We start from the raw sequence: 22,953 nt of genomic DNA, 5'->3' as shown, positions 1-22,953 counted from the left end.
ACAGCTCCCATGTCCTGAATGATGGGGGTCCTTAATGATGGATGTCACCTTCTTGAGGGCTCACCCTTTGAAAGTGTCCTGAATGCTGAGGAGGCTAGTGCTCATGATGGAGTTAGCTGAGTTTAAACTCTCTGCAGCTTCTCCTGATCCTGGAACCTCCATACCGGACAGCAATGCAACCAGTTAGAATGGTCTCCACGATACGCCTGTAGAAATTCGAGTGGGTCTTTGCTGACATATCAAGTCTCCTCAAACTCCTAATGAAATGTAGTCGCTGTCTTTCCTTCTTTGTAATTGCATTAACATGTTGGACCCAGGATAGATCTTCAGAGAAGTTGACACCCAGGAACTTGAAACTGCCCTCAGTGTAGAAATTGTGTGTTCTCTTTGACTTTCTCTTCTTGGAGTCCACAATCAATTCATTGGCTTTACTGATGTTTAGTGAAGGTTGTTGCTGCGACACTACTCAACCAGCTGATCTATCTCAGTCCTGTATGCCTCCTCATCACCGTCTGACATCCCATGAACAATAGTTGTATCATTGATAGATTTATAGATGGTGTTTCAGGTGTGCCTAGCCACACAATCATGGGTGAAGAGAGAGTAGAGCAGTGGGCTAAGCATGCATCCTTGAGGTTTACCAGTGTTGATTCTATGTGAGGAGGAGATATTATTTCCGATCCACACTGACTGTGGTCTCTTGGTGAGGAAATCAAGTATTCATTTGAAGAGGGAAGTGCAGAGGCCCAGGCTTTGGAGCTTGTTGATTAGAACTGAGCATATGATTGTGTGGAACACTGAGCTGTAATCAGTAAACAGCAGCCTGACGTAGGTATTGCTATTGTCAAGATAGTCCAAGGTCAAGTGGAAAGCCAGTGAAATTGCATCTGCTGTAGACCTATTGTAGCGGTAGGCAAATTGTAGCAGGTCCAGGTCCTTGCTTAGGCAAGAGTTGCTTCTGGCCATGACCAACCTCTCAAAGGACTTTTCACAGTAGATGTGAGTGCAACTGGATGATAGTCATTGAGGCAGCTCACCGTGTTCTTCTTCGGCACTGGTATGATTGTTGCTCTTTTGAAGCAGCTGAAACTTCCAACTACAACAGTGAGAGATTGAAGATGTCCTTGCGCACTCTCACCAATTGGTTGGCACAGGTTTTCAATGCCCTAACAGGTACACCATCATGGCATGATGCCGTGTGAGCGTTCACCCCCTTGGAAGATGTTCTGACATTGGCCTCTGAGACAACAGATGCTGCAGGGATTTGCAGGGGTATAGCTTTACTCTCCCTATCAATGTGTGCATAAAAACAGTGAAGCATCACAGCCATTCATCTGGTTGTTTACTTTTTCATTTAACCTTATGCTTTAATTAATGTTGGAATACTTCTGTCTGGAAATTCAACAAACTATACAGGATTATCAGTATGTTGTACTCTGTCTACAGATTCATTTCTTTGAATTGAATGGAATAATGTTTGAAGATTGAGTCCAAACTACTGATTGTGTTTGGGGGTGTTTTAGTGTTATCAGCGAGGGATGAATTTCTTGGCATGACCACTAGTGAACAGAATTGTATGATCTCACACTCTCATGCTCTTCCCATTGTTGCTTCCTCTCCTTCACCATAACACTGAACTCTCAGATCCTGAGATCCTGAACTCTAAAATTGCCTCACTAAATCTCACTGCTCCTTCACTCTTCCTTCCTGCATGATTTCTCTTTAATATTTTTTCCAAGCTTTGGGACATCAGTCCTAGTTCCTTGTATGGTTTGGCAGAAACCACAAAAAATCTTGGATGATTTCACTACTCCTCCATTCAATAGATGCTGCCTGACTTGAGCATTTACAGCATTTGCTATTTTTATTTTGGGTACCTAGTGTTTGCCGCATTTTGTTTTTGGTAGTTTAAATTGTGTTGGGTAGTAATATTCACTCTATGTCCATGAAGTTTTAGGATGAAGTCCTCTTGTAAGACTTAACCACATAAGTTTTAAACACAAGAGATTCTGCAGATGCTGGAAGTCCAGAGCAACACACAAAAAGTGCTGGAGGAACTCAGCAGGTCAGGCAGCATCTATGGAGAGGACCAAGACCATTCATCAGTCCTGACGATGAAGGGTCACAACCTGAATCATCGACTGTTTATTCCTCCCCATTGATGCCACATAATGAAGTTGATGTGGTGCAGTGCTAAGGAAACCAAGGATTCACCTGTCCTCTCAGAACCATATCAGAGATCCCAAGGCTATTCTTCTTAAAATCCTAGTCAATATTTATCCATTACTTAATATCACTGAAACTGGTTTGTTTCCCAGTATAATGAAGGATCTCCAATCTGAAATGTAGCTCTGTTTCTCTTCCCACAGGGGCAGCCTGATGTACTATATATTTCCAACATTGTTTGATTTTATTTTAGATTTCCAACATCCGCCTGTTTTTAAAAAATTCTCATTGAGGCCTCCTGTTGGTCCTCACTGTCTTGGTGATTCACAAGCCAGTACGCAAGCCAAGGCATTATAATATGGAGAGCAAGTTATTGCCCATGTAGTAGGCTATTCCTCTGCATGCACCTGATAAATCCAAAGGAGCAGAAGAGACCGATGCAATTTGACACTAGCTGAGTGCCTACACCAAGCTGTATTGACACCAGGAGTTGCCAGGGCATGTTGCACTCAACATAGGACCGCCCTCGGGATCCAGCTGCGGATTTTTCCTCAGCGTTTACTTCCGAAGCCTTCCCCATGAACGGGTATAGCCGCAAAGCAGCAGAGGTTTGATCTCAGCTTTCCTTCCTGTAGATGAGCTGCCAACCATTGCTGACGAGCCCCATCTGCCTGAAGCGACTGGTTTTAAGGTGCCATTAACTCACCATTGTCTCTTTTCCTGTCAGAAGGAACAGTCCAATGGGATCCGTAGCTAAACCACACCTGAAGGCCAGGAGTTGGACTTGGTTATCAAAGGCAAGCATTTAATAGATAGTGGGAGCTTATTTTCACTACCCCCCCAACTATGACAACCTTAAGGAAACACATTCTTGATAAAAGACATGATTTCATCTTTTGTGTAATTGTTTTTAGTAGTCCTTTGTTGTGCACAAACTTGCTACTATGTTGAATATACAGTGATTTTGTTTAACTGGGTTATCGGATATTGGGGCAATTGCTTATTTGGGACAACCCTTAAAGATCAAAATCTAATCGACAAAATAGCAGAGATTTCCTTCACTCATTTGGGACATTATGCTGCTTAATCAGGGAAGGTGACTTACTGAACAGCTTTTAAGTAGTGTCAGTCATGTACATGTCGTGTGGCCTTTAGACACTACACTGTGCTTAGAGCGAGCAGTTTTTAAATGGCATCAATTGCGTGCATTTGTGTTCAGAGAGCAGTGATTTTGACACTGATAATTGGTGAGAAATAAGCAGTAAGCCAATTATGTCTTGCTCTGTTTTGCTCACTGTGGTTTCAAACATGCAGGCTTGGAGATGCCAGAAATGGCCAGCAGTGAAATTGAAGCAATTTCACTACTTGAACAAGTTAGGAACTACGAAGAATTTGAAGGTATTGACAATCATATTGAATGTTACAATGAAAGTGAAGATTTAGAGGATGCAATCATCAAAAGTGGAGGCAGTCCATTACCTGCACTGTGTGTCTGCTCCACCATTGTTCACTTGCAATCAAAAGAATACAGCAGTGTACACTGGATGAAATCCTCTAACAATAACTATTAGGAACTAATGCATAGTCTTATATTACTGTAGTAGTATTGGCAATGCCCTAATTTGTTCGGTAGTTTATTTAAATACGTAATTTGTTACTCAGTTAAATGGTACTTTATCTTTTTTTTATATCTCTTTAATTATTTTCATGAAACTTCGGCTAATTGAGGCAGCTGCTTAATTGAGCCAAAATTTACTGGTCCTGATATGTTCTGATTAAACAGAATCAACTGTATTATACTTTTTTAAAAATCTGAAGTTGATGTAACAAAACAAGACTTTGTTTCTTCTTTCCTTGTGTCTCACTTTCCAAGTAATATTCTCCTTTGGAATAATAATTCATTAATAGTGACAAGCATAGAGGTAATATCAAAACTACTTAACTTTTTTTTTCCTCTCCTCCCTTTCCACCCCAAAAGCTCTTCTTTCTGAAAGGTTCAGTCTATAGTTGCAGAAGCAACCTTCCAATAATCATGCTTAACAAACACAAAATACTGGAAGAACTCAGTGGGTCATGCAGCTTCTATGGAGGAAAATAAACAGTTGACGCTTTGGGCTGAATTGTTGATGGTTCATTGTCCTCCACAGATGCTACCGAAGCTACTACGTTTCTGCAGCAGTTGTGTATATTGATCCAGATTTCCAGCATCTGCAGACTCTCTTGTGTCTCAGTTGTACTTCCAGTAACCTCATTTCCTCCTTTTTGATGCCAACTCTTTTTCAGCACAATTAAGCTAGTTTAGACACAACTTTTTCAAAGCTACAAAGGTCATTTAGATTTTGAAAGTGTTGGTTCACTGAAACACTTTGTGATATCCTGAGAATGATGGTGTTAAATTTAATGCGGCTTTGTGTTTCTATTTGTAACCATTTCCACTGGGTAGCAATAACTTGGTTACCTCCTCTAAGAATTCCAGCAGCCTACTGAGACGTTGGTCCCCTGCTTATATGAGTAATGATAATAACTTATGCCCTTGGTTCTCTGCGTAAATGCTGAGAGGATTCCTTATAAGGTTGTCAAGTGTTTTCTATGCAATGGATATTTGGCCAACTGATTCTTAGGTGTAAAATGTATGAATTCAGCTCTTGTCTTTAAATATTGAAAAAGCATTTATAATGTTGTAGTTCCAAGTACAGCTCCTAAATATATAATCAAAATAATTTATTTAACATGGGAACCAAAATGACTAAAAATATTTATTTCAGTTTTGTGTGTTTGTAAGATTCAGCTCTTCCCCCTCCTTTTTATTAGTATAAGTTGCTTTTTTAATGCCCTTTTCTTTTTCCTATGGCTCTCAGTCCTGGGTTTCATTTGGTTCTTCTCTTTGCTTTGCTTTAATCAGCAACAGTAGTTTTTTTTCTTTTTCTGATTTCCTCAGAAGCATAGTTTTCAATAAGCAAAACCATTTTTCTGTCTGCAGACTTGCATGCTCACTCGTTGAGCACGCCTCTAGTTTCTAAAATTTATTCTCTGTAATATGTTCAGTTGGCCCTTTTTACCTGTGATTGATCCTTGTATATTTTCAGTTTTTTTTTGTTTTAAATCTGCCTTTTCATACCTACTGTTGAACATGACAATGAAATACAGGAACCCGGACAAAAGAGTGAAGGAATTGTGAAAAGCAGTGTAGAAAGACATACCTAGCAGTTTAGGCTGGGAATGTCCTCCACTCCCAAAGAGGAAACAAGCAAGCAAGCTGAGCCATTATCATGAATGATTCAGGCAGATGGAAATTAAATTATCTGAAGTTGTAGAATTCATTGTTAGATATAGAAGGCTGCCATATGTCCAAGCAGAAGATGAAATGTTGCTCCTCAAGTGTGTGGTAGGACTCATGGCAACAGTACAGAGGATGGCATAATAATAGGTCATAGTGGTTGATGCCATTCTCATGCTTTGCTGCCATTCTCCAGTTCGGTGATAGAGAACATGGAGTTGTGAGGTGCTGTCGTGGTGGCCAAATCAAGTAACTTGTGTCTTTTATCGATTGTACTCAGCGTAGACATGGTGCTCCAATGATGAAGAGAATTTATTTTTGGGCTGAGAAACAGGCCTTCAATAAAATGGCTGCTTTACCTTGGTTGGTGTTGAGCTTCTAGCAATTTGTTAAAGCTGTACTCATTCAGACAGCCAGAGAGGGTTCTATCATGGTTCCAATTGGTGCCTTGGACCAACGTATCTGGAAGTGATTCACTTGTTGCAGAGTACCCAGCCTCAAATGTGCTCTTGCATCCATAGTATTGGTGTAGCTGGTCTAGTTGAAGATTTGGTGAGTGGTGGCCCAGGGTGAAGGGCTTGAGTTGGTAATGCATTTGAGTGTCAATGGTAGGTTATTTGACTCCTATTTGGAGGTGCCCATTGCCTAGCACCTGTGTAATGCAAACATCATTTGTCACGTATGCCTTGGTTTTACTCCATGTGGGCGTAGGTACATCATTTTCCAAGGAGTGGTAGTTGGAGTTCAACATTGTGCAATTGTTCCCAAATATCCCCCCCCCCCCACCCCAATCTTATCATGGAAGGAAGATCTTGATGAAATATTAAGCCTTTAAATACTGCTCTGAGGGACACGAGTAGCGGAGTCCTGGGCTGCTATGATTGTCCTCATACACTCACCATAAAGTTCAAGTTCGAATTCAAATTTACTGTCATCTGACTGTACATACTGCATATAGAACTCAATGAAACACTTTTCCTCTGCACCATGGTGTATCCACACAACATATATCACACAGCACACGTAAACCAAAATATTATACTGTAAATAAGTTAACTAAATATAACTCAAGATGCATGCAGTGAACTTGCTGATCTAGTGACGAGACCTCGGTAGTGGCAGGGTATTCATCAGTCTCACAGCCCGAGGGAGGAAGCTGCTACCCAGTTTTGCAGTCCTAGTCCAGGTGCTTCTTTCCTGACCTTAGTGGGTCAAAGAGATTGTGGGATGGTGGTAGGGATCCTTAACAATGTTTTGGGGCCTTTGTCTGCAGTGTTCCCAGTAAGTATCACAAGTGGGGGGAGGGAGACCCCGATGATCCTCTTGGTGGTTCTTACTGTCCTCAGTAGAAGCTTGTGGTCCGATGCCTTGCAGCTTCCATACCACACAATGATGCCACCAGACAATGGTGCTCCTCTAGAACGTTGTTAGAATGGGGGCAAAGAGACTTGCATGTCTCAGTCTTCTCAGAAAGGGAAGATACTGCTGTGCCTTCTTGACTAGTGAGAAGGTGTTGTGGCTCCAGGTTAGGTCGTCCTTTATGTGCACATCAAGGAACTTTGTGCTCTTCACTGTCTCCACAGCAGATCCATTGATGTGTGATGCAGAGTGATGCAGAGTGGTCAACCAGTGCCTTCCTGAAGTCCACAATCATCTCTTTTGTCTTGTCCATGATGAGACTCAGGTTGTTGTTCTCACACCATTTGACAAGCCTCTCTACCTCCTGTCTGTATGCCTACTCAAGATTGTTGGTGATGAGGCCAACCATAGCAGTATCATCAGCAAACCTGATGATGTAGTTTGAGCTGACTCTGGCAGTGCAGTCATGAGACAACAGTGGGAACAGCAGTGGACTGAGCACACAGCCCTGGGGGGGACTGCCAATTCGGACCAACTAGGGTCTTCCCATCCAGACATTCCAAGGACAATTTATCTGAGGGATGATCGTGTTAAACGTTGAGCTGAAGTCGATGAACAACATCCTAATGTATGAGATGTCCTACGTGGGACAGGCTGGAGTAGAGAGCTGAAGCTATGGTGTCATCAGTGAAATGGTCTGAACAGTAGGCGATCTGGAAAGGGTCCAATGTAGCTGGAAGGTGGGATTTTATATGATCCATTACCAGCTGCTCAAAGCACTTCATGCTTGTTGAAGTTGATGCCACTGGCCAGTTACTGTTGCTCTCTGGGCACCAGAATGGTGGCTTCCTTGAAGCCTACAGGGACAGTGGACATTTTCAGAGAAATATTAAAGATGTCCATTAAGACCTTTGTTCACTGGGCTGCACAGTCCCTCAACACCTGACCAGGTATGTTGTCCAGCCCTGCAGCGCTGCATGGGTTTATCCTGGCTAGATTCCTCCTCACCTCAGCTGTGGCTAGACAGTGTGCCTGTTCCTCAGAAAGAGAGGGGTCTTTCCTCGATGTCACATCATTCAATCAGTGAAATTGTGCCTAGAAGGCATTCTGCCTGTCAGGAAAGGAGGCATCACAGTCATTGACGTGTATGGGTGGACTTGTAATTGGTGCTGGCTTGTATACCTTGCCAAAGGTGTCATGGAGGTGTCTGGATTTTCTGTGCATATTCATGCTTTACCTTTCTGATGGCAAGGGAAAGTGCAGGTTTTGCTGACCTTAGAGTTGTCCTATCCCTCAATACGAAGGCAGCATCCCATTTCCCTAAGCATTATGTTTTTCTGTACAAGACATGGCTCCAAGTATTGGATGGCTTCCTCTTTGGTGATAGCTCTTAACTTCTGTGGAGGGAGGGGGCAGTGCAGTCCTTCACACTAAGAATACCCTCTATAATGTTGTGGGATTTGCTACTGTGCTAAATGACGTAGATTCAGAATAGGTGATGCATCCTGGCTTCAGGTGCTGAGACGTGCTGCAATATTTTTATACTTTATTTTTCAACCATTTTAATGGTAATATTTTCCACTCAATAAAGAAGTCATCCATTATTGACTGTTGGCATAAGATTGTTTTTAATCAAACAATTTGTTTCATTTATTGAGATACAGCACTGAACAGGCCCTTCCATCCCTTCGGGTCACTGGAATTACAAAACGTTGTTCTAATTTTCTATTGAGTTAGGACCTTCATCACTGATGGATAACTATATTTCAGGGAGGATGAGACTGATAATCAGTTCTCAGGGTCACCTAAGTGAATCTTTATTTTAATTAGTTTATTATTGTCACATGCATTGAGGTACAATGACAAATTTGTCTTGCATACCATCTGTACAGATAATTTCATTACAACAGGGCATTGAGGTAATGCAAGACTGCAGAATGAGGTGTTCCATCATACAGAAAATGAAGTGCAGGAATGCAATAAGCTGCAACGGTATAACAAGGTGAATTTGGGTTAAGAGTTCATCTTATTGTACTAGGGGACCACTCAATAGTATTATAATAGCAGAATAGAAGCTATCCTTGAGGTTGATGGTACATGTTTTCAGGCTTCTGCATCATCTGTGCCATGGGAGGGATGAGAAGAGAAAGTGTCCATGGTGGGTAGGGTCTTAGATTATACTTGATCTTTTACCAGGTAGTGAGAAGTATAGGCAGAATCCGAGGAGGAATGCCTTGTTTCCGTGATGCGTTAAGCTATGCCCACAACTCTTTGCAGTTTCTTACAGTCTCAGGCACAGCAGTTGCCGTACTGAGCCATGCTGCATCTGGTTAGGATGCTTTCTGTGGTGTTGGACAGGCCTCGGGACTTGACCCTTCTGCCTCCATTGGTTATGGATATTTTTATTAATATATTTAAATACACAAATTCTAGTCATTATGAACAGTCTAGTTTGTATTCAGATTGCTACCAAGCAACAACAATTCTTGACTTAAAATCCATCTCTTCTTCGGAGGCCTTCAGCATCCGCAGCGGTGTGAAGCAGGGCTGTGTGCTTCCCCCACCCTGTTCAGCATCTTCTTCACAGTCATGCTGAAGCACGCCTTTGGAACATCAACTGATGGTGTCTACCTCCACACCAGATCAGATGGGAGGCTGTTCAGTCTGTCCCGGCTGAGGGTGAAAACCAAGGTTCGTGAAGTACTCATCAGGGACATGTTGTTTGCAGATTATGTGGCACTGGCCACAAACTCTGAAGAGCAACTGCAACGCCTCATGGACAGCTTCTCAGGAGCCTGCCAGGACTTCAGCTTGATCATCAGCCTGAAGAAGACCAGTGTGTTGGGCCAAGGCTTTGAGCACCCCCCCTGCCATTACCATCAACAACTACGAGCTGGAGGTAGTTCACGAGTTTACATACCTTGGCTCCACCATCACGGACAGCCTCTCCCTAGACCCCGAGATCAACAGATGGATTGGATGAGCAGCCTCAACATTCACCAGGCTGACAAAGAGAGTCTGGGAGAATAGAAAGCTGACGACACACACGAAGGTTGCAGTCTACAGGGCCTGCGTCCTCAGCACACTGCTTTACAACAGCGAGACCTGGAGCCTCTACTACAGACAAGAGCGGCGTCTCAACGCCTTCCACCTTCGCAGCCTGAGATGCATCCTGGACATCACGTGGACTGACCGAGTCACCAACACTGAGGTCCTGGCCCGTGCCCAGATACCCAGCCTATTTACCCTGCTCCAACAACGCCGTCTCCGCTGGCTGGGCCACGTACACCGCATGTCAGATGGGAGGATCCTAAAAGACCTGCTGTACGGGGAACTGGCCTCTGGCAAGAGAGCACAAGGGCGGCCCCATCTTCGTTTCAAAGATGTCTGCAAGAGAGACATGAAGTCACTGAACACGAATGTCAAGAGGTGGGAGGACATCGCAAGTGATCGCTCTCGCTGGAAGCTGGAACTACGCAGAGGTCTAAAAAGAGGAGAAGAGAAGCTGAGGCTTGCTGCTGAAGAAAAGCACACTCGTCGGAAAAACAGCGCCAAGACAACACTGGAGGTCAGCGCCTTCAAGTGCAGTCGCTGCAGCCGAGACTGTCACTCCCGTGAGGGCCTCTACAGCCACAACAGACGCTGCTCTAACGCAGACTGAAGCAAGACTTTCCAGGCAAAGATGCATGGTCTCGCAAGACTAATGGATGCCACCACCAGTTCGTATTCAGATTGACTTAAAATGCATTGGATCATAATTTTCTGTTTGCGTTTTGGGTTGTTGTATGTCATAATTGGTTTAACATTTCTGATGCTTAAGCAACTAAATGTTCCTTTGCAAATTATATCTATTAAATTGGCAGTTTCCTCTCATGTTATGCGTGGGTACTTGTACCTGTGCCTACACGTGAGTCTTTGATTAACAACTGTGGCAATCTGTTTATCTTTATATACATCGGGAATGCCTAAAGTTCCACTGAAAAAATACTTTTTTATTATTATCATCACACTTTCTCACCTCCCCATACCCATCCCTCCCCACCTCCATCCCTCTGAACACCCAAATAGCTTCCATAGAACTGGTTGGAGTGTGTTCATTCACTACTCCAATTAGGTCAAACCTAAATTTCGAAATGGCGCAGTTATATTGGTACCTGAGGCAGATACTTCACTGGTCTGCTTCTTCATACTCCTTTTAATGAGAGGCCAATATTGAGACAAATCACTCATTGGCATTATTTTCCCTGCATAACTCTCCTCCATCTTCATTTCTGTTTTTTCTCCATGTTCCCGCCCTTGACCTGTCTGCTTCTTCCCAAATGTGTTCTCCTGCAGACCCCTCCTTCTTTCTTGAATTCATTTCTCGTCTTTTTATCCTGCTGCTCGCCCAATATAGTCCCATGTCTTCCATTTTCTCCCCAGCTGTTCAGTTTCACTCAATTCCCATTGATTCAGCTCTGAAGTTTAGCTCATGCTTGGACCAGGGCTTAAAGTAGCATATTCAGTGATGCCTTCCATCACTTTAGATGACTATGAGCAGACTGCTGGTCTACTTTCAATGCTGTCTTCACCTGCATCTCTTCCATTTTGTGCACGTCTGCCCTCACCCCATCATCCCACCACCCTACTCAGGATAGGGTCTTGTTCTCACCTACCACTCCACTAGCCTCTGTGGTCAAGCACATAATTCTCCGTAACTTCCACCATCTCCAATGGGATCTCACCAGCAAGCACATCTTTCCCTTCCCCCACTTTCTGCTTTCCACAGGGATCGCTCCCTACATGGTTTTCTTGTCTTTTCATCCTTCGCTACTGATCTGCATCCTGGTACTTTACTTTGCAAGTGCCATACCTGCCCCTACACCTCCTCCCTCACTGCTATTCAGGGCCCCAAGCAGTCCTTCCAGGTGAGGCGACACTTCATCTGTGAGTCTGTTGGTGTCATCTACTGTGTCCGATACACCTGAGACTTCCTGTGTATTGGTGAGACCCAACGTAGATTGGGAAACCGCTTCACCGAGCACCTATGCTCCATCTGCCAGAAAACATGGGATCTCCTGGTGGCCACCCATTTCAATTTTACTTCCCACTCCCATTCCGACATGTTAGCCCAACGGTCCCCAACCACCGGGCCACGAGGAAACGATTATGGTTTGGCGATATGAGTCAGCTGCACCTTTCCTCAGTCCCTGTCACCCACTATTGAGCTTGAATGCATGTGAGGTCATTACACACGTGTCATCCATGTCAGCGCGGGAAGGAGATCAACTCCTCAAGCTTGCAAATGACGGCGGGCTGTAAAGTATGTTTGACATAACATCTCTGCCGGCATTCCAGATCAAAGTCAAGGCTCAATATCCTGAGATAGCCACGGAAGCACCGAAAACGTTGCTTCCATTTCCAACATATCTCTGCGATGAATGTAACAAAAGCTAAATTGCGGAATAGATTGGACATAAGGAACCCCCTTCGAGTATCGCTGTCTCCCATCACCCCTTGATAGGACCGTCTTGTTGCAGAGAAACAAGCCCAGGGCTCCCACTGATTCAGCGATATTGGTGCATTGCGATGATTTTATATTTTCATATGGGGAAAATATGCGCTGTGTGTTTAATATCCAAATGTTACTTAAAATGTTATGATGCTATTGACTTATATAACCATATAACAATTACAGCACGGAAACAGGCGATCTCACCCCTGCTAGTCCGTGCCGAACACTACTGTCACCTAGTCCCACCGACCTGCACTCAGCCCATGACCCTCCATTCCTTTCCTGTCCATATACCTATCCAATTTAACTTAAAATGATAATATTGAACCTGCTTCTGCCACTTCTACTGGAAGTTCGTTCAACACTTACTTCAAGCTTCCTTGTCCTCCCCTGATAATTGACTTATCGCTATACTCATGTGAGGAAAATATGCGCTGTGTGTTTAATATTAAATTCGTTAGATAAACCCTTTTAGAAACAAAATTGAGTGTATCAGCCACTTGCCACCGATATTCCGGTTGTGATTAACACCCCCCCCCCCCCCCCACCGAACAGTATCGCCAAAAACGATTTGTAGAAAAATAATCGGCACGTGCACGCATGCACAAGTCACACATGCGCACTGGTGCCCGCGCAAGGCTTCATGGTCATTGTAGTCTTTCTCAGGGTAAACCCAACGTATTTGACTGCTACTTTTGTCTGTTGGCAACCCTACCCATGCCCCCCTCCCCCCCCCTCGGATCGGCCGGTCCGCAAGAATATTGTCAATATGAAACCGGTCCGCAGCGCAAAAAAGGTTGGGGACCCCTGTGTTAGCCCATGGCCTCCTCTACAGCTGTGATGAGGCCACACTTATGTTGGAGGAGCAGAACCTTATGTTCCATCTTGGTAGCCTCTAATGTGATAGCATGAACATTGATTTCTGGAACTTCTGGTAATGCCCCCCTTCACTATTCCCCATTCCCATTTCCCTCTCTCAGCTCACCTCCTTACCTGCTCGTCATCTCCCCTGGTGCTCCTCCCCCTTCCCTTTCTTCCATGGTCTTCTAACCTCTCCTATTAGATTCCCCCTTTCTCCAGCCCTTAATCACTTTCACCAATCAACTTCCCAGATCTTTACTTCACCTCCTTCCCCCTCCCAGTTTCACCTATCACCTACAACCTTGTACTTCTTCCTCCCCTCCCCCCCACCTTATTGCTCTGACGACTTATCTTTTTTTTCATTTCGGATCTTGGCTCGAAACGTCAGCTGTTTACTCTTTTACACAGATGCTGCCTGGCCTCCAACATTTTGTGTGTGTTGCTGATGGGACAGTAAGTAACTAGACTGGATTTGTCCATTGTTGGCCTGGAATACAAAGGCAATTTTCCTCTTCATTTTATACCAATGTGGCTAAAGTTGGAGTAGGTGACTTGGGCACTGCAGAGGGCATAGCGTCGGGTCCAATTACTGTTTCTGATTTTAGTCTGCTCATCTCTTTCTATATATCAGATGAGGTGAATCAGATTAGTTGAAATTTAGCTGCTAGATTTTGCTACTATTTGTAGCTCAATGTGTCTTTTTCCTCAACATTTACCTTCAAGTTAAATGACCAAGTTCATTGAGAAATGTAAAAGAGGACACCAAGGCCAGGGCCAGGTTTAGCTAAAATTTGATTGACAGCCTGGAAGACGTCATGATATATATCACTTAACGGGAATAATTAAGCCTTATTACTTGGCTTTGCCATCGTTGAGGATGGGGGTTTTTATACAGCCTCATCTTTTATTTATTTATTTAATAATCTGCTACCCATTTCTCACTGGATTAAACTGATCTGTTGGTTGGGGGTTTGCTTTACTCTTCCTATCTCATGCTGCTTCTCCAGTCTGACTTTTGTAAGGTTCTCTTTTGCAGCTTCCCCAGATTGGTCAGTTCCTAGCTAAAAGCTGTGGTTGAGAAAAATCCGTCCATCTTTGATGGCAAGTGCCAAGGGCCTAGTGCCATTGGCGGAAGCAAGTTCCATCTAGAAGTCTGCTCAGGCATGAAATTAAATCCTGACCCAAACCTGACTCTATCTTGGTTGATTGAACTGAGCTGAAGCCCGGTTTGTAATGCTTTTGATATGTAATCAGTCCTGTCCCCAAAGTATACAGTCAGATTACTTTGGGGATTGGGTTGGATTACCAGGTACTAATACCTCTCGCTGTGTGGAGATGTATTTTCTACAATAATTGAAAGGTCTGGCTCAAACTTTTAGGCAAAGTTCCCTATCTAGAATCTCCCTAATCAAAGAAACTATTTCAGTTCTTAACTCTGATCACAGCTGTTTAATATCTTGAAAAAGTTTTATTTAAACTCTGCCAATTACTAGGTTACTCTCTCCTCAAAATCTGACCCTTGAACTTCAGATACATTTCTGTTAAGCTTGCACAATTAAACTTCTTAAACTTCTAAGCATACAATAGTATCCAACAGCAGAGTGGTTATGTTACTGGATGAATGGCCAGAATTCTGGATCATTGATATGGAGACATGAATGGAATCCTACAGTGGCAGCTGGGGAATTTGACTTTGACTAATGAATAAATCTGAAATTTAAAAAGGATTCCATCTTAGTAACAGCAGCTGTAAGATTGCCTGATGATAATAAAAACCCATCTAGTTCACTCATGTTCTTTAGGAAAGTAAATCTGCTGCCCTTGCCCGCTCTGATCTGTAAGTGACCACAAACCCACTTATTTGGTTAACTCTTTAACGGCCACTTTGGTTCAGGCCAGTAAGAAATGAATAATATCTGTCAGGATTACCAGTGAAATTTGCATTCTGTCAATGAAGAAATTAAGAAATATGATGCACTCTGCATAAGGACACTAGTATGCTTCTCAAATTGCATTGCCCAAAATTATTCATTATAGACTAGAGACGGAGTAGTTAATTTACTGGATAAGTATCCAGGAGCCTGGAGATCCAGAAATGTAGTTCAATTCATGTAATTAAATATGAACCTTTTGTCAATAATAATGATGAAGTAACTTCTGGGTTGTCATCAAATTAATTCAGTTTGCAAATGTCCTTTGGGGTAGGAAGTCTACCTCTCTACCTGGTTGAGTATGGCTCCAGGTTGACTCAAAGTGGGCTTTAAATTACCATAGGGAGTACCAAGGAAAGTGCAATAAATGCTGGCTTTTGGTGTAGTATTATCAGCACCAAACTTCGAAGTGAGTGGTTCCAGGTTCGAAACTGGCCGGCTCCTTGCACGCCTTCCAATCTGGCTAGTTTGAGCACAATGTTCACTCTAAGGTGTGCATGTGCATTTATCTTTTGCGACTAACGCACAAAGGAATTTAAACTGCATGAAAAAGGCTGTCACCCTCTACCTCATTGGCATGTTAAGTAGATTACACGATTGTACACAATCACTTTCCCTTTCTGGTTTCTGATTCGGACAGTGTTGATAATGTGGAGTTTGCGATGATTTCTCTGAACGTTTTAGAACTGGCTTATTTTTACTGTTCTTAATGAAGAAATTATTCCTCACATGTTGTTGTCACTGGGGAAAAATTGCACAGCAGAAGATTTTTGCGCATACTGGTCATTATCAGTTAGAGGGAACTGGTTGAGCGTCGAGCCAGAAACCTGGCCTCGTAAAAAAAGCAGACAAAATGCTACAGAAATGGCAAAGTTGACACTTGATGTGCCATAAGGCACGGAGAGGAATAATAACAATTTGGTGAACAGGTGAATGAATGGATATAACTGGGAATCAGAACTACATTTCCTTTAACTTGTGATGAAGAATGTCTTGTATATCTTATGAAGGGCCAGTAGCAGTATGAGTGGTTTACGTTGTCCACAGGCCTTTACTCTTGCTTCAAAATCATGGCAGTTGTTTCAGATATGGTAAATTTGAATCACGGAGGCACTCCACATATCAATACCTCAGGCAATGGCATATCAGACACACACAGGATCTGGAAAGAAAATTGTGAGCTGCTTGATCCATGCAGTCCTTATGAAATACAGGTTGAATACCCCTTATTCGAAATGCTTGGGGCTGGAAGTGTTTCGGATTGCTGATATTTTGGAATTTTGGAATATATAATGATATATACTGTATATACTGTACCTTGGGATCGCCATAATTTCCAACTCTAAATTTATGTGCTACCAGTAAGCAGTGTTTGTCTAATGCTTGTTCATCACAGTAAAAATTATTACATACCATTAATATAATGAAAATATAACGTGTGCAGGGTAACAAGAGCAGCATAGCAGCATCAGAGAAATCAGCTGTTGAGCAACAACAATGACAGACTTGCAATCTCCACCTGTGATGCCGTGTGTTTGTGTTTTACTTTTTTTTAGGTTTCTTGTAAGGTTTTAAAAACCAATCAGTATTACAGACTTGTTCTGGTGATAAATTTTCATCAGTGATGATCTTCACAAACTCATCGGTGAATTTCTCTGCCACTCTTATCTAAGAAAGGATGCGCTGACCTTGGAGAGGGTTCAGAGGGCGTTCACAGAAATAGCCAATGAACGAAAGTGTTATTGTTTGAAGAGCGTCTGCTGGCTCTGGGCCTGTACTTGCTGGAATTAAGAAGAATGAGGCAGGATCTTATTGAGACCTATTGAATGTTGAAAGGCCTAGACAGAACGGATGTGAAGATGATTGAGGGAGTCTGGAACCTGAGGGCACAGCCTCAGAATAGAGGGACATCCATTTGGAACGGAGGTGAGGAGGAATGGAATACAAGACATTGCTACTCCAAACTGGATCTGGTCTCATTGTGGCAATAGAGGCTGTGAATAGACATGCTGTTGTGAGAATAGTCATAGTCATAGTCATACTTTATTGATCCCGGGGGAAATTGGTTTTCACTACAGTTGCACCGTAAATAATTAAATAGTAATAAAACCATAGATAATTAAATAGTAATATATAAACTATGCCAGGAAATAAGTCTAGGACCAGCCTATTAGCTCAGGGTGTCTGACCCTCCAAGGGAGGAGTTGTAAAGTTTGATGGCCACAGGCAGGAATGACTTCCTATGACGCTCTGTGTTGCATCTCGGTGGAATGAGTCTCTGGCTGAATGTACTCCTGTGCCCACCCAGTACATTATGTAGTGGATGGGAGACATTGACCAAGATTGCATGCAACTTGGACAGCATCCTCTTTTCAGACACCACCGTCAGAGAGTCCAGTTCCATCCCCACAACATCACTGGCCTTACAAATGAGTTTGTTGATTCTGTTGGTGTCTGCTACCCTCAGCCTGCTGCCCCAGCACACAACAGCAAAAATGATAGCACTGGCCACCACAGTCTCGTAGAACATCCTCAGCATCATCCAGCAGATGTTAAAGGACCTCAGTCTCCTCAGGAAATAGAGACGGCTCTGAGTGGAATTGAAATGGGTGGCACTGGGAGATCCTGACTATTGCATTAGATGGAGCAAAAGTGCTTCAGGAAGCAGTCCACCAATGTGCGTTGGGTCTCACCAATATAGAGGAGTCCACACTGGGAGCACTGGATACAATAAATGACACCAATAGACTTATAGGTGAAGCACTGCCCCAGCTGGAAGGCTTTTTAGGGACCTGAATGCTGTGAGAAAGAAGACATAGGGGCTAGTGTAGCAATTAGTATGATTGCCTGGCCAGCTGAGTTCTTCCAGCTTTATATTTTAATTATTTTTTACTTTATTTAGTCATACAGCACAGAGTGGGCCGCTCTGACCCTTTGGATCACGCCATCCTGGTAACCCCACAACCCTGAGTAATCATGGGACAATTTACAATGACCAATTTAAATTATGAGAACTCAATCCTCTTTTATTGTCACTTAGAAATGCATACATGCATTAAGAAATGATAAAATATTTCTCCGGTGTGATATCACAGAAAACAAGACAGACCAAAGACTAACACTGACAAAACCACATAATTATAACATATAGTTACAGCAGTGCAAAGCAATACCATAATTTGATGAAGAACAGTCCATAGGCACAGTAAAAAAAATAGTCTCAAAGTCCCGAGTCGAACGACTCCCGATAGTGAGTCCCCGATAGTGGCGGCAAAAGGGAGAAACTCCCTGCCATAAACCTCCAGGCACCGTCAACTTGCCGATGCCTTGGAAGCAGCCGACCACAGCCGACACTGAGTCCATCCATCCGAAAACTTCGAGCTTCCGAGCAGCCTCTCCGATACAGCCTCCCGAGCGCCATCCTCTGCCAAGCGCCTTCGACCTCTCCCCGGCCACTGAAACACGCAAAGCCGAAGATTTCGAGGCCTTCAGCTCCAGAGATTACCATACAGTAGTAGTGGTAGCAGACATTTCAGAAGTTTTCCAGATGTTCACGTCTGTCTCCATCAAATCAGGATTGTGCACGGTGCCCTACTTAACAGATAACAGATATTCTACCTGCCACATCTTTGGACTGGGGGAGGAAGCCAGAGCACCAGGTGAAAACCCACACATTCCTTGGGGAGGACATAGAAAGACTCCTCATCGTACGGCATTGGAATTGAACTCTGAACTCCGGATAGCCGCGATCTGTAATAACATCATGCTAACTACCGTGGCGCCCATATGTGTTGCTGGATTTACTTCCCCCTCTGCTGTCCAGGACATTATACTTTATTGTAGCCAAACAATTGATACTAGAGCATACAATCATCACAGCGATGTTTGATTCTGCTCTTCGTGCTCCCTGGAGTACAAATCGATAGTAACTATTAAAAATTTAAATTATAAATCATAAATAGAAAATAGAAAAGGGAAAGTAAATAGTGCAAAAAGACCGAGAGGGAGATCCGAATATTTGGAGGGTATGGCCCAGATCCGGGTCAGGATCCGTTCAGCAGTCTTATCACAGTTGGAAAGAAGCTGTTCCCAAATCTGGCTGTACGAGTCTTCAAGCTCCTGAGCCTTCTCCCAGAGGAAAGAGGGACAAAAAATGTGTTGGCTGGGTGGGTAGTGTCCTTGATTATCCTGGCAGCACTGCTCCGATAGCATGTGATGTAAAGTGAGTCCAAGGATGGAAGCTTAGAGCTTGTAGGTTAATTTCTCAGCTTCCTTTTGGACACTGTCATTGAATCTATGTCCTCCGGCATTCCTGGCAAACCCAACTATTCACTGTGTAAATGTTTGCCTCATCATATTTTGGATCTTTTCTTCAGCCATGTTCCTTCTCTGTCCCTGGATCTTGATCCTTTTCCCATATACATTGTCTGTGATCTTCATGATTTTAACTACCTCTGTCAGATCTCTTTGCAACTTCCTTTGTTCCAAGGAGAACAACCACAGCTCCTCTACCTTAAAAATCTCTTCTGCACCTTCACAAGAGCTTTCACGTTTCCTAATGTGGTGTGCAGAATTGGACTCTATCCTGTTTGTGGTGAACCAGTGTTCAAAGAGGTTCAGCTTGATTTCCCTACTCTTTGTGCATGACAGGGATTACATTTGCTTTAGTAACCACTTTCTGAATCTTCCTTGCCGCTTTTAGTGAACAATGCATATTTATTCCCTGATCGCTCTGTTCTGATGCCTATTGAACATTCTCACTCTTACAACAAAATGTAATACCGTACATATTTCAGCATTCAACTTCCTCCCATTCTGCATTTTTGTAAGTTGTTCCTTGTTCACTTCGAGTCCAAGACATAATTATGAATTAAAAAAATGCCAATCCTTGAGGAAATCCACTGTACACTTTCCTTCAGCATCAAGAATAACTTCACTACATCCTGTTTCTGGTTAGTTATGCACTTTTCTACCCATGCTGTTTAAGATTTGATGACTTGCTGTTGAAGCACTTGACACGAGCAAGAATGGGGCAAAGCATTGCCTTCTATCAAAGATAAAATATTTGTAGTGACTTCAAATAAAATTTATGAATTAACAAAAAGCAAAATCTGATTATTTTAAACTCTGTGATCATTTATGACTGTGAAATAAGAAAGAACAATGAAATTAACTTGTCTTTTCCTTCCTAATGTCAAGATCGGCAAACCTCACTGAAATAAATAGGGGCTCCAATCACATGGCAGGTCTCACTGGTTTAGGATTGAAGAGGCATATTTCCAGATGTAACACCAGGGAATCCTGGTGCAATCAGGGTCTGATGCTGGAGTTCACGTGCCATCTTATCTGCCCCTCTGCTGGGCCATGCAAGCCTGGCATGTACTTACCTGCAAATGGTTGAACATTGCTTGTTCCCTTGAAAACTGCTGGCCAGAGCCAACTCGATTTGGCCCTTTGTCATATTATAGGTGACATAAAGGGTCTTTTGTCTTCAGCTCTCTGTGTAATGTTTAAATACTTTTGCACTTATGTAATCTTCAAGATAGTCTAATAGTGTACCTACGTTTGCAAGTTAAATGAGCTATGTTGGGTGGTTCTGTGTGTATAATAGAAAATCTGCTAACTAATGAATAATTTCAGCTTGTTACAGAACGCTGCAGTGGGTTGAAAAATAATTGAACTGAAGTGAGGAATGTTAACAAGCTCAAATGTCAAAGTTTTGAAAAGCTGACATTTAAACCAATCTCCTCTTGTCCTAACTCCGCTTCTTACAAATGCATGCACAGCATGGAGGCACGTGTTTCTTTCCCTTTCTAAAATAAAAATAAAATGGCATGTTCAACAAATGTCCAACAAATTATGCTGTGATTACTAATGTGTGCCCATGATTAGATTCAAAAAGCTAGGGAAAAATATGTTGGGGGAGGGTAACAAGTGCAAGCTTGAATACTAATTGCTTGCAAGTTGTTCAGGAGACTGCAAGAATGGAGGATTTGTTGTGAATTGGTCACTAGCTCTATTGTGCACAGCAGTGAGGTTAGATCGTGCTATGAAGGTGCCAGGCTTATAAAATCTTGCAGCTCTCACTCATTTTTGTAATAATGGAATAGATATTATAAAGCTAACAGTCTTTAATGAGCATGCCATTGATATTTTGTTTCAAATCTTGCTCTGAAAAGTTTGAATCACATGAGATTTGACGGTGTGTACACAAATGTACAGATCGTCAGATTGCTAGTTTATTGAGTAGTCAGGTTCCGTGTAGAGATGTTGCTTGTTTTTCTCGGTTCCCAGCTCTGCACGTTGGCCGATGTTTGTAAGTATCTCTGCACTGAGTAGTTTGACAAAGGGCTCCAGCAAAGGATTGCCTGTCCCTAACGAGAATCTGAGATCATTTGTTTAACCTGTGCCTTGAACTTCCTATCAACAGTTCGCAGAAACAGTTACGTAAATATGTGATTCTTATTTTCTTGTTTTCTTGTAAATGAATACTTAAGATGGCTTTTGTTTAATTTTCTTGTCTCTGGGAAAGGAAAACTTACTTGAAGATTTTTTTTGAGGCAGGAAAGGAAATTATTTCTACCTTTGTTTAGCTTCTGATTTCCTTGCATGGGGTGTCTCCACCGGAGATGTATTTGCATAGAAATGAAAAGGTGAGTTAATGATTTATGGGCTTATGCCGACCTTCCAAATACACACGGATAGTGGGTGCAGTTCCTCTCACATTTCATAGTTTTGCATTGAGTTTTGCCTTGTTATTTATAACTCATCTACATGCCTGATTGCCCGAAGAGACCACAGTTTTACTACTACACCCTCCCCTGGGTTATTGGGCAATTTGATACCAGCCTCCTTCATTCTTTTATTTCGCTTCACAGCTAGACTCACTTCACAGCTTCGAGTCACTTGCGTGCACAACAAAATCCCGTTTAAGTATGCCTGTTCATTCTCGTGTCTTTTTAATTTAAGCCATTAAATGGATTCAGACTCAGATTCCCCTTTCAATTATTCTTGGCCATCTTTTCCTAAGATGAGGATTCGACGCAGGGCATCTAAACAAGGTAGAAATTAAATCCAATTACCTTTTTCTTTAAATAAAATTCATCTTTAAGATCTATTTTTATTTCTCCTTGAGACAGTGAAAGAGGAAATAGGCTTTCTGTCAAGAGCTGTAAATTACATGAATCTGTTTTTCACTTGTGTCTCTTGCGTTGTTGATCAATAAGATGGTTACAGAAATAAGGATCTTATCTTTCAGAGCAATTTTCAAAAAGTTTTGAGGAGTATTGTGATTATGATTAATTAGGAGAGATTTTAATGACGAACATTGTTTTCTTTAACTGCGTCAATTCCAGTTGCATACTCCAGTGTTTAATGAAAAACATATTTAGTGGTTTTCATGATCTTAAGATTTCCAGAAGTGCTTTCCACCCAGTAAAGTATTTTTTAAGTGTAGGGTTGATGAATGCAAGGAAACAATTTGTAGACAGCAAACTCTCACACAAACCCTTGTGATGCAGACCAGAAAATCCATTTAGTTTTGTTTACTAAGTTCTAAATATTGATGAGGAAACCACTATTAATCTCCTGCTCTTTGTCAAAATAGTCTATCTTATGTCTAATTGAAAGAGCAGAGAACACTGGTTTAACATAGAATGGTGACTACTCTATCAATACAGCATCTCTCAGTACTGTATTCACCCTGAACTACTGTGCACAATGTTCTAGAGTGTGTTTTTGAACCTATCCTCTTCCGAGTGGGGGCAAAAATGCTTCCAAATGAGCCATGGTCTTCAAGTACGTTTTGGCATTTTTTTGCTTATTCATGCATTTAGGCAGTTGTCCAAGTTTTGGTTTTTGGGTAG

General features: G+C 42.5%; 1 protein-coding gene across 4 annotated transcripts in view; it reads left to right on the top strand.

The window, feature by feature from the left end:
• arhgef28a (Rho guanine nucleotide exchange factor (GEF) 28a) overlaps positions 1–22,953 on the top strand; it is a 379,030-nt gene that overhangs the window by 168,193 nt on the left and 187,884 nt on the right. Inside the window, exon 1 of one of the 4 annotated variants that reach the window (XM_072257923.1) lies at positions 21,971–22,149. The exons of the other annotated variants lie outside the window; for them this stretch is intronic. Coding sequence (XP_072114024.1) covers positions 22,065–22,149 — 85 coding nt within the window. The 5' untranslated portion in view covers positions 21,971–22,064. Of the gene's footprint in view, positions 1–21,970; positions 22,150–22,953 lie in introns of those variants that run through there. 4 annotated transcript variants of the gene reach the window in all.

Source organism: Mobula birostris, chromosome 5 (genome assembly GCF_030028105.1).
Source record: "Mobula birostris isolate sMobBir1 chromosome 5, sMobBir1.hap1, whole genome shotgun sequence".
In the NCBI taxonomy this organism is placed as follows: domain Eukaryota; kingdom Metazoa; phylum Chordata; class Chondrichthyes; order Myliobatiformes; family Myliobatidae; genus Mobula; species Mobula birostris.
Note: the sequence above shows the minus strand (reverse complement) of the source record. Positions and strands in the feature narration are given on the sequence as shown.